This window comes from Rutilus rutilus, assembly GCF_951802725.1.
Source record: "Rutilus rutilus genome assembly, chromosome: 4".
NCBI classification, from domain to species: Eukaryota; Metazoa; Chordata; class Actinopteri; order Cypriniformes; family Leuciscidae; genus Rutilus; species Rutilus rutilus.
In genome coordinates this window covers 17,170,092-17,182,945 of record NC_140212.1, presented here as the reverse complement: position 1 = coordinate 17,182,945, position 12,854 = coordinate 17,170,092, and the positions used below count along the sequence as shown (strand labels likewise).

The window sequence follows — 12,854 nt, the reverse complement described above, 5'->3', positions numbered from 1 at the left end:
AAGTCCATTAAGCATGAAGTCATATAGCCCCCAGCAGACACCGCTGCTGCTGTAGATTTCCAAACATATCCTAAACCGAAAACATGATCGAGCTGCTGACGCTGCTAGCTGTGATGCTTTTACTAACACTCTCCAACCCCAGACGTCAGAGGAACCTGACCCAGACACAGTGCAGGAACAAAAAAAAACGAGAGACTCCTTGTCAGTAATGAGAGAGTTGAGGTCATACTGCTCTCTGCCCCTAATTTAAACAAGATCTTAATGAGTCATAGAAAACTTGCTGCCCATCGCTGGCAGGGACCTGCTCAGACTTCCACATTATCCAGACCATTTGAGAGGAATTCTCCATTTGTTACTATAATTGGCTCGTTCATTTTCCTCAGCCCCTGGCCAATTAGTTCACAGACACAAGAAAAGTTCAATGCACCTACATGCTTAGCATCAGCATATATGTGGGCACATTTTCCTGTTATGGAGGCACCAATATATTCATAATTATGCAAATATTTCTACATTATTTGTTTGTCTGTTAAGGGAAAATGTTATAGTATTTTTTAAGGATGTGAAAAACAAAGATTTTTCTTAATTACCCTTTTTTTTTTATTCAAATACTTTTATGTTTTATTCTCCAATAACCAACATGCAGAACTGAATTATTTATATTTATTAATTGGTATGTATTATGTACACTGTAAAAAATGATATGATCAATAAGTTATGACAACATATGTTTACTTTCATCAAAATAAGTTAAGCAATTTTCAACTCCTTTTTTAAGTCAGTTTAATGTAATTTAAGTTGAAGTGACGTAAACATCCAAGTTGATTGTACTTAAAAATTTAAGGCAGCAACTTTTTTTTACAGTGTAGTTGTATGTAGTTTGTATTATACTACAGTAATATAAAAACAATACACATTATTATGTAATGAAAATATATTATTTTACAGTAAATTATATTATTTATTATTTATATTATAACAATTTATTGTGCTGTTTAAAAATGTAATACATTATAAAATGTATATATTTATATTACTAATGATCGTAATTTTAACGGTAAGACTGTAAAAATGCTACAGTGAAAAACTGTTAATTGGTTAACAAAGTTTCCGTACTATATACGGTAAATAACTGTGATAGATCTAACGGTAAATTTACAGTTTTTGAAAGTGAAAAAGAACAACTCATTGTATAATACGGCATTTACGTAAATTGGCATTCCCACAATTCCCTGTGTGACACTTCACATTTGATGTATTTTTGTTGAAATAACTGTTTCTTCATAGGTTTTTTTTTTTTCATTTTTTCTAATCAGTTATGTACATTAGGGTTTTATGTTACATTTAATGTTGTTAAATTAATGTTTATTGCATTTTTTAAATTTCATGTGTTACCATGATGGTGTTTAATGTTTGTGTGAATGACACTATGCAGCATTTATAAATTAGTATTAACTTTCTTGTGGAAGAGCTGCATGTGATGAGCTTTGATTGATCATGTGACTCTCATCACTGCTGTGATTGGTGGTTATCAGTGTATTACAATGGTACAAAACAGATATTAATAGTTCAATAGGATGGTAAATTCACATTATATCAGATAATAAAATACGGTTTATTACTGTAAATTTTAAGTTAAGTCTGTAAAACCAATAACGTTGCTACCGTATTTTTGACGGTAAAGTTCTGGCAACCACAGCTGCCGTTTTTTTACCGTAAAAATCACGGTTTAATTTTTTACAGTGTAGTCTCTGTAATTAAATTGTCAATGGGTTTTCCATAACTAAAAGAACAGAATGTAAGGGTCCGAAAACACATTTTTAAAAGTTGAACTATTTTAACTTTATTTTTCAAACTATTGTTACAGTTTTTCTCAGTCGCTTTGGTGCATTTCTCACATCACTATTTACATTTGCACAACAGTTAGTTCAACCTCCACAACATTTAGTCATTTGTGCACATCATAGTAGCAGTTTCTCATTCCTTCCGGCAAATTGCACATGCTTTTGGACATGCATCAATTGCTTTCATACAACTCTCTGCTGTTTTATAACATTATCATTTGCTTATGTCATGTCAGTCAAAATTAACTATACTTGTGAATGCTGAATAGTCATTCCATATAAAACTAATAGTCCTCATTTCATTGCTTGAACTAGTTCTCAAAATCTGTCAAGCAAATTTTACACATTTTTTAAAATCGTTTTTTTTTTAGTTTTTTTTTTAATGTCTTCTAAATTGAACAATTTGCAATTGAGCTAGATATGATATTCGCTGTGATGTAGATGAAATTATGTGGCCAGACAGAGAGGAATGTCTGGATGTGCATGAATGATTACAGTACTATGTATGTTGTATGTTCAGTTCCAATATGTACTGCAATATTGTTTACAGTTGTGCACAGCTCTACCCAAAGGGAGTTTATGTTTGTTGTAAATAAGGGTGTATTTTTTCTTTTGCACAATGCTGTGAACAAATTAGAATTGCAAAGAGCATATGCAGTAAAAATGTCTTGTACTCAGTTACCTCACTAAATACGGTAATGTGTAACTTTACTGTATTTTTCAAATGGCTGTGCAAATAGTATATAGTGCTGTCTTGAGCATGTTCAGGTAGTGTCACCAAGATCTGACTTTTTTGCATTGGAAAACATTTTCAGAGTAAACTGTAATAATGAAAACATGACAAAGCCATTTGACTATCTTGCTCATAAACAATGGTGTCAGGACTTTTCATCTTGATGACACTGACACTTTCATTGACATGAATACTTGCTTTTGAGGAATGATCTATCCATTTTGAGCAAGTGACACGCTTTTGCAGGTTATCAACTAGGTTTTGCAGCTTGTACTAATTGTTTTGAGAACTGCATTTACTGTTGTGCAAATGTAAATAGTGATGTGAGAAATGCACCAAAGCGACTGAGAAAAACTGTAATTTAAACTTTAAAAAATGGCACAGTGGCAGACCAAGACACCTGCATGTGAACATAGAACAACTTTTAAAAAAATGCCAAAGACTGACAGATATTTCACAATTGAACAGGCTAAAAATCTATAACCTTTTTATCACACAAAACTATTTTAGCCCACAAAAAAAAACGTATGCATAATATGCATAATAACAGGAATATTGCTCACAGCAAATGATATGACAGTCTGACAGTAATTGTCTTGAAATGTATTGTTGAAGGCGGTGGATTCGTTACACAAGGCACTTTGATGGCTGTGCTTTAATGAACATGAATTTAGAGACAGCACCACAGCTAAAAATATTAAGATAAAACATAAATGATACAAAAAAAAATCTAGACCCCACAGATTGACTAGTCACTTGGTGGCCAACTAATTATAGTATTGATTATACCGCCTTCCTTTAAATCAAGAAAAGGCAATTAACCAGTCCCTTGTTATCCTCAATATCACACACCTTATTCGCAGTTGATGAAGAGCATCAGCGTTGTACCTCGTAGGACCCTCGTACCCATGATTCGTTCATTTAATGATGCTAATTCTGAAATTAATTGCCACTCTATCTCATTCATGACTGCTAATGCTGATTAGAGCTTAACCAAAACAGCCGACATGAGTTATGGATCTATATTGATCCTGCTGAATAATCATCCTTAATAAATGATAGTCATATTATCATTAAAACCAGAGAGGGTGCAATTCAAAGCTGTCGAAAAATAATCACTGCTGTTCTGTGCTCATCTATCTTGAGTATTTGAATACTAGCTAAACATTCTGTTGAATGTTTGTTTAGGTTTGATTTTTCCATACAGAGATAATGGCCATATTTTGTTTGTTTGTTTTTTTGCAGGTTGGTGATCAGATTATTGAAATAAATGGGGAGACCACGAGGGATATGACCCACGCTCGGGCTATTGAGCTCATCAAATCGGGTGGCCGTAGAGTTCGCCTGCTGCTCAAGAGAGGCACAGGGCAGGTCCCTGAGTATGGTAGGTTTACACAAACTGTCTGAACACATACCTTACTGCTCAGAATTGCCAACAGTATTAGATCACTTTAGGTTACAGGGCTCCAAAGAGATGGAGTAACCATCAGCACAAGACAAATATTACCTCATCTTTGGAAGAGGTAATATTGTATTGGGTAACGCATAGAATGTGAATAGCAGCATAACTTATTTAGCATACATTTCATATGTTGTGAAATAATGCATTGACTTATTCACACCAGGAGCTAAATTTATCTGGTTGACAGGTTTCATATGATATATAATTATCAATATTTTGCTCTCAATAGGAATTTATAGGTACTTTTCATCAGTTTCAGGTTTCCTCAATCGCTTTGACTTCTTTTTTGAAACAGTCTTAACATTCTCTAAACTGTAAGTGCAATTGTCAGGACTGTTCTACAAAATGTACACCACCCAAAACGTTTATTTCATGCTTGAAAACTTGTTAATGTGTCATTAAATTGGCCAATGACACCTAAAAAAACATTTTTTTGTCATCACGTGAGCCACACTGTTCATAATGTGTGTGTTTTTTTCACCATGGCCATCTGGAAATGTTTGTTATCCTGTATATAAATTTCATTTTTGTTCTACTTTTTTGTTGACAAACTATACTATATTGTTGCTTACTTTACTATACAAGAATATCGGTTTTGTCTAGCTGAATGCTATTGTATATCAAACTCACAAATATCTTTTTTAGATACAGATTTAGGTCATATTGGAATGGATCAGTTTGCATTTTGCATTCTTTTGCTAAAATGTGCCAAAACATGTACAAATGGAATAAAATGTTTTTTAGAATTTTAAATCTGGTAAGAAGAAAATTGTTTAGAGATCTGAACTTATCGTTTTGAGAGACAAAAATCCCATTTAAGAGCCAAAGCGATGGAGAAAAATCATTCTCTTGTACACTAATATTTAATAACCCCAAAATGATTTTTGTAATACATTAAACTCCTTCCATTTTCCTGCTAACACAACACTATGACAGCATGCTCTTGGTATTAATGCAGGTATAGCTAGGCTTCTTCTATTTCATCAATGTTATTGGCTGTTAGTGAATAATTCTCACTTCCTTTCTCAAGTTTCCTCACTGAATACTATCTCAGCACTGATCTTAATACTGTCTTAGCCTGTGGCTGCTGTTCTAACCCTAATGATTGGTCTAGGTTGTTACTTCACCTCTTATAGGAATGGTACCTTCCAGTCTCTCCATGTGCATGAAAAGTGACAACCATGGCTCCCCCTATTTCTTCCTAATGGGCCATCCTAAAGACACGGTTTGTAATAGAGTGCATGCGTTCTAACACATCAGTCCATCATTCTTTCTTGGAGTGCTGTGCTGTGGTTTGGATTGGTTAGTTCTTCTCACTCTTGTGATTTGTGTGTGTGTGTGCGTGCATCTTTATATAGCTATTATTTTATTTATTTTGAAAATGATATGTAAATTATATACACGGCAGTAGAGAATCACACACATTGTGTTGGTTTGCGTAAAAAATGGTCAGGAGAACAATGTTTTTTCTAAATTCTGCTTTATAGTTTCAGTTAAGGGGCGATAAAATATGATTTTTTGTAAAATTTGTCGTACATCTTATGTAGATATTCACAGTATGTATTGCTTTGAAATGGCTTACACGTGCAATGTTTTTCAATTAGAGAAACCATTGTTTCCATTGGCCATTGTTGCCAGGTAAAAATCTAGATTATAAAAAAAAAACGGTAATTTGTTACACGGTAATTATACATTTAAGTATTGAGTAATATTAAGTAACTACAAAAAACAAGTCATGTTTTTAGCAAATGAACAACACAGTGAGGAATATTTTATCATTTTATTTTGCACTATATATTTTGTTTTGCAATATAATTATAAATAGTAATAAACACCCATCTTACCTGCATATTTTTACCACAATTTTTAAAAGGTTACAAAGGTTATTGTATCTGTATTGGCTATGACTAGACAACAAATACCAGACTAAGACCCTCTTCTCCGCTCCTCAAGTACATAAAACATTAGCCTTTACAAACATTGTGTTTTTTGAATAAATAACACGCTGTGCTTATTCAAAGAACCAGTCCTTTATGTACCCTTGCACCGCAAAGAAACAGAGGTCGTCTCCAAAATAGTCACAAGCTCTTTATAGTAGAAAAATCTATTCAAGCTATTGTATAAAGTACAGGCAAAAAGAAACGTTAAAAAATTAAATATGATATATAATAATTACTGGTAATGTTACAGAAGGAAGGCAAGAACCGATTTTTTTTTTAAGCCCTGTTGAATATATTACAATATTCAAAATATTATCTAACCATACTCTGTTTGGGTCATACAATGAAAGCACTAGGGTACAGTACATGTCTATTGAAATGCACGCATTGAAAGAGAGGCAGCATATCCAACTCCTACATGCACATACACTCTTAACAATCGTGTAACTGACTTTCCATTGTGATGAAAACTTGATGCCTATGAATTCCTAACAGCCACAGGAACAACCCTGTGCACACTTGCCTTTGAATTCCACTTACACTCGGCCATCTCTTCTCATGCGCTTAATATCCCACTGCGATCTCCTTGGCGCCACAAAAGCCTAGCTGAAATACAGTCATCATGAGATGGTTGTGTCAGCCTCTATGGTTTTATATTCCATACCTGTCTTCTACTTCACCGTGAAAAACCCTTTATGAGCTTGGATTCATCTTTTTCCTCTATAGGCCAGTGATTTCTGCTGCACCTGGGCCATATAAATGAGAGAAAATGTACCCCAGTAGAGTAAGAAAAGGCTAGCACAGAGATACAGTGATACATAATTGTTCACTCTTGCTATATTTCCCTGTGCTTGAAGCTTGATGATAATAAGATATTGTCGTATGTTTGTTTTCTTCAGTTGAAATGAACTTCCAGCCAATTTGTTTGTTAGCACAATGTTAAAATGGCCACCTGGGTGCATCTGTGCTGTGTAGGTTGGTTGAAACCTGAGCAGTCCTCAGTGTATCCTGCAATATATGTGGTGACAGGTAGGATTAGGGATGTATAATGAGAATATTAAGGTTGGTGACCCTCTTTCAGTTTGGGTTGTGGATTGTGGGCGTCACTCCAATATAAGCATCTGGGTATGAAGTGATGTGTGTGAGTGTATGTGTGGGGGGACGGGATAGCGGGAGAAGCCAATGGGAAAACCTGATTATTCCACACCCTGTAGACATATGAAACTGGTTAACTGGCTGAAAACCATCCAATTTCCTGTCAGTAATGGAGGTTGGTTTTGTATGGTATGTAAACGACGTAATATATTGCTCTGTGTCAAACGGCAGCACTTTACAAAAAGTGGCAATTCCATTCCATACTATCAATTGTTAATACCATAGTACTTTGATATTTACCATGGTAATGTATTTATATGGTACTCCAACATACTTCAAACATACTTTGTAAAACTATCACAATAGGTCCCAAATCCATAGCATTTTCATTGTACCATGTGCAAAATAATTATGGTAATACCATTGCACTTTATGGTAGTGTGGTGTGTGTGATTTTTTTTCTTTTCTTTTTTTCTCCCAAACCAGTTCAGCGCAAACCCTGCTGCACAGCCGATTGTAATGCTTTTATTGGTCGTAACAATCTCAGTGTCGACATAACACTGAAACAAATACTATCCCCTAACCCTAATCTAAACCCTAACCTTAACCTCATTGTAGCACTGGTAGATATCATTACTGTTTGTCACAATCGTATCCATGATATTTCTGAACTGTGAACTGAATCCAAGAAGTCTGAACTTTTCTTGACAGGTGACTGTGTGATTGAGTTGCGAAATGAAATTGGGGTTTGCCCTGAACTTGTTTTGTCATGCGATTTGATCGTGCGATTTGTGTGGTTCATGTTGACTAGTTAGTGCTTCTTTGCCAGTTTTAGCTTTGTTTCCACTGTTGTTGTTTTTCTGGAGTGTGAGTGTGTTTCAGTTTGTGCTTCTTTCTTTGGATGTAACTGTTTGCATTTTTCCCCAGCAGATAGTCCCGCCCCCTGGGATGCTCACACTACAGCCTCCCCAAGTCTGTCGGAAGTAGCACCACCCCTCGACAGCTTATCTAATCCATCAGCTTCTTCTCATGTGAACCCACCCACTGACCCACCTCATACATTGTCCTTGGAAGCAGCAGGTCCAGACTGTTCCCAGGGTCCTAGAGGCCCAGAGAGTAGGGCTCTGGAGCAGGCCAGTGTGGGGAAGAGGTCAGCCATGGCAGGTGGAGTTGGGGGTGGGACCAAGCAGAGGGAGAGTAGCAGGACCAACCGTCGCTCTAGTGGAGGGAAGGTTCAGCAACAATATCTTGATGAACTTGCGGGAGAGCCCAAATCCCACAAAAGCAGCCGGGCGAAGTCCAAGGAGCGCAGGAGGGAACGGAGCAACACGCCATCTCGAAAGCGAGACTCGCCCAAAACTTCCCCAACTGACACCAATATGAATGGGGGAAACGGATGCCTAGATGGTAGCAACAACCAACAAGGAGCTCTGGTGCCATTCAAAGCCCTACCAAAGGAACCAGAGAAAGGGCAAATGAGCCAAGAGAGTCGTCCCAGCCACAACTCCAAGACCAGCAGCAGTGCATCAGGCAGGAAGGCCACGGTATCCCCTGGGCCCTGGAAGATCCCTGGTATGGACAAGCTACCCAGTACCCTACGCTCAGCCACCTCCACCATCAGCAGATAACATCTCACCCCAATCTCAGGCCCAAGTTTAGACCTTACTTTGGCTTTTACTTCTTTCAGCCAACTCTTGGACCAGCACTAGGCCATGATCTGCCTTTTTTGGGACTAGCTGGGCTTGGGCTCTGCTTGATTGCTTTTCACAGGCTTGCTCTACTTAGTAGAGATCTGTTTTAAAATTGACTAGGTACCACCCTCCCACAATCCTCACTAAAGATCTTTCCATGCATTTCTAGACAGAGCATTTTTTATTTATATTTTATTCTAAGTTATTTTAACAGATATGACACCCACCACCTTAAGAACTGGAAGCATTCACTCCAAAAATTGAACCACGGTAGAATGAGTGATGCATGTAGCGTGCTAAAAGAAACCCGGACTGGTTTGAACTGTTGGGGAAAAGCACTCAAGACTCAGAGATGTACATGCATAGAAAACCACTTACTGACTCTAAACCACCACTGGTGGCTACAGCAATTTTTATACACTTTCATAAAAAATGAAGAATACTGAAGGAGTTACCTGACATACAGTTTTTGTGTATTTGAAGAATGAATATGATTAAAAAGATTCTATATGAGCGGACACTTGACTATGGAACTCTGCCTTAAAGACTGACCTGCAGAAGTCTGTATAGGGTTGGTAAAATGAATATAGAAATAGATATATTATATGACTACATATATGTGAGACATATTGTAAATATGGTCTTTATACACCATTGTGACCCCATACTTGAGTATTGACATCATACATGGTGTAAGTTAGAAGAGTGTAATCTAGAATTCATTCCTACTCCACTCTAAGGTGCGTTCCCACTGACAGCGATTTAAACTCAAGTGGTTGCTAGTAGGTGTTCCTACTCAACTCATCGAACTGTAAAAGGAAACCGATCACATGACCTACACTGTCTACACTGACATTGGTAGTTGCCACCTCCAGTTCAAGATTGCAACGGTCGCTTGTGTCACTTAAAATCGCCAACCCTCACTGATGATTAATGACTTGCAGTTGCTGAAAATTGCTATCAGTGTGAGCACCCCTTGAGACCACTGATTGCTCAGCTGCTCTGTTAATTTCTGAAGGAGCCAGTGGGCTTTGACCTTCTCTTGACTCTGTCATCACTAGTTCAGTCTATTCTCTCTTTGCTTGTCTACATGAACAAAGCAATTTGAAGGATCCCAAGATGATTTCGATGAAATATAGAAAGGATTTGATTAGGGCAGAGTGCCTTATGCCAGGGGTGTCCAATCCTGGAGGGCCACTGTCCTGCTAAGTTTAACTCCAATCCTAATTAAACACACCTGACCAGCTGATCAAGGTCTTCAGAATTACTAGAAATGTCCAGGTAAGTGTTTTGGGGAAGGTTTTGAGATAAACTATTCAGTACATTGGCCCTCCAAGAGCAGGATTGGACACACCTGCCTTATGCCGACCACTTGATGCTTTATCTGAGCTACGAATCCTAGGCAACGACATCAAGACAAAAAAAAAAAACACGTAGCTATAAATTAATTTGACTATTGTTCTGTTAAACTGAATGAGTATGTCGTTGCATCCCTATCTCTGAATGCTGATTGGTGTCTGAATCAACTGAGAGGCTGGTTTATGTTCACAGTATATATATATATAAAATTGAAAGCTATTTTCGTACATAGATAGATATAGAGTTGGCAGACTTCTAAGAGAAGTGCAGATATTTATTAATGATATCTCTGACAGGAGTTCAAATGTTTGTTGAGCACTTTGTCTTTAAATAGACATATATATATATATATATAGAATACAGTACTGTTAAGAGGAAATGCTGTGCATCCATGATATTCACTGAATATTTCTGAGGAAATGAATTCCCAAAATCCTGCTATGAAGATTTGCTTAACATATTGCCTATATAAAATATTGTGTGATGGTAAGTCTCTTTCACATGATTCACAAATTGATTGTTACATGCCAATAGCAAATTGTGAAAACAAATGAAAGAGGTAATGTACGCTTTTCTGTCATGCATTGTTTTTTTCCGAATGTCATCACCCACCTTCAACACTGGGTTGGGGATACTGTAACTTCATGTATCTAAATACACACAGTCTCTCAATCTCTGCTAGCTTAGCTAGTAAGCTAAGATGTTATCTTGCTAAGTGAAGGCTAACTGAAAACACAAAGAATCCATTAAAAGGTCTCAGCCATTGGATTTTTTTTAGGGTTTCTTTAGCTGCGCTTTGAAAAATTGACAGTAAATGAGGTCAAAGTTGAAATAGTTTGACCTTTGAGTGTTTTGTTATACATCTGCATGTAACACAGCATGGTGGCTAAAGGCCTGTACGCACCAAGAATGATAACTAGAATTATAAAGTCTTAATAATTCTTCAAATTCTATGAGAATAGGGAAGTCCACATCAAAACTGTAACAAGAGAGGAGCAATATCATTGGAATTGCTTTCTCCAGCTGATGATTGATAAAAACATTGACAGCCAATCAGAATCCAGCTGAATATAAAGAGTTCAAGCAAATTAAATCAGCGGACGATAAAACTGTAGTGTGCGCTTATAATGAACGTTATCGTGCGTTGGTGTGAATGCTATCATAGTTATGATTGTTATAGTTTTTAGTTCTTGCTGTGAATGGGACTTAAAGGGTTAGTTCACCCCCCAAATTTTTTTTTTATTATTTTAGAATTTACTCACCCTCAAGACATCCTTGGTGTGTATGACTTCATCTTTCAGCCAAACACAATCAGAGTTTTATTAAAAAATATCCTGGCTCTTCCAAGCTTTATAATGGGAGTGAGTAGCGCCTGAGATTTTAAAGCCGAAAAAAGGACATCCATCCATCATAAAAGTAATCCATACGGCTCCAGGGGATTAATAAAGGCCTTCTGAAGCAAAGCGAACGCGGAAGCACAGAGGATGGAGCAAAACAAAACACCGGTCAGGAATTAGAAGTCTAAAAGAAGAATTTTTAAAGAGAGCTTGAGTTTGTTCCTCAGCCCTTCCTCAGACACGTATATATGCTTACACTTATCCTACATCCTACGTCATATGTCGGGTCAGAGGTCACTCTTCCACCGGACTAGACTCGCATACGGCTGTTACCGGAAGCCAGTGATTATAATTTATAAAGTTATAAATATGGATATTTTTTCTACAAAAACACATCGCTTCAAAATCTCAGTTTCTATTCACTCCCATTATGAAGCCTGGAAGAGCCAGGATATCTTTTAATATAATTTTGATTGTTTTTGTCTGAAAGAAAGTCATATACACCTAGGATGGTTTGAGGGTGAGTAAATTATGGGATAATTTTTATGTTTGGGTGAACTAATCCTTTAATACTCTATATTGATGCTTTGCTCCATAGAATTTAATGGATTGGGGAACGTTGATGTGAGTCATGTGAAAGAGCTCTTAATTCTTAAAATGTAATCAGCAGGAATGTTGAATCGAAACCGAACAAACTTTAGGTTACACCTGGGCCTCAGTATACATCCTTATCCTGCAGTGTATTTGAATTTTCTTTCATAATTTACATTTTTGTGAATTACATTCCCATTAATGTTACTGTAAGTAATAAATACACCATTTCAGCATTACTTGAAGGTGAAACGGGTAATTTCTGTGCAACTAGTGGCAACAAACAGAACTGCAAAACTGGGCTGACAAAACAGCCTTGGCACAGCCAATTGCATGATTTTGAGGGACTGTCTTCATTGTTCAACTGATTTTATGACCAAAAATGACACAGAAATTACACTTCACAAAAAAAAAAAAGAACAAACACATCAAGAACCCAAATGGTGCTTCATTGTGTATTTTTCCTGCAATACTGTCAATTTTTTTTTACAATTACTCTCTTCTTTAATCATTTTGTTCATTTTAATAATTATATAGGCCTACATGTCAACTCCAGTTCCTATGTAAAGGACCCCGGACAAGACCTCGTCCGTATCCATTGTCGTAATATCATCTCTATTATGTTCATCTCCCACAGAAATAAAGCGATGACTGATTCTACTGATGCTCTTTGAAAACTGTTGTAGATGACAAGGAGAGCCGACAATGATCTATTCATTACAAGATAGTGCTAATATTTCTCGGATAAAGAAGAATTAATTGAAGCACTCCAAAAAGTGGCTATTCATTTCCGAGTGTTCCA

General features: G+C 36.7%; 1 protein-coding gene across 2 annotated transcripts in view; it reads left to right on the top strand.

Moving 5' to 3' along the window:
* The window catches only part of magi2a (membrane associated guanylate kinase, WW and PDZ domain containing 2a), a 250,463-nt gene extending 237,987 nt beyond the window's left edge, over positions 1 to 12,476 (top strand). The window contains exons 21-22 of one of the 2 annotated variants that reach the window (XM_084408381.1): positions 3,823 to 3,961; positions 8,005 to 12,476. In XM_084408381.1, the coding sequence (XP_084264507.1) occupies positions 3,823 to 3,961; positions 8,005 to 8,702 (837 nt within the window). In that variant the 3' untranslated portion in view covers positions 8,703 to 12,476. Of the gene's footprint in view, positions 1 to 3,822; positions 3,962 to 8,001 lie in introns of both variants that reach the window. The other variant, XM_084408380.1, reaches the window with a different exon arrangement.
* Positions 12,477 to 12,854: the final 378 nt, after the last annotated feature.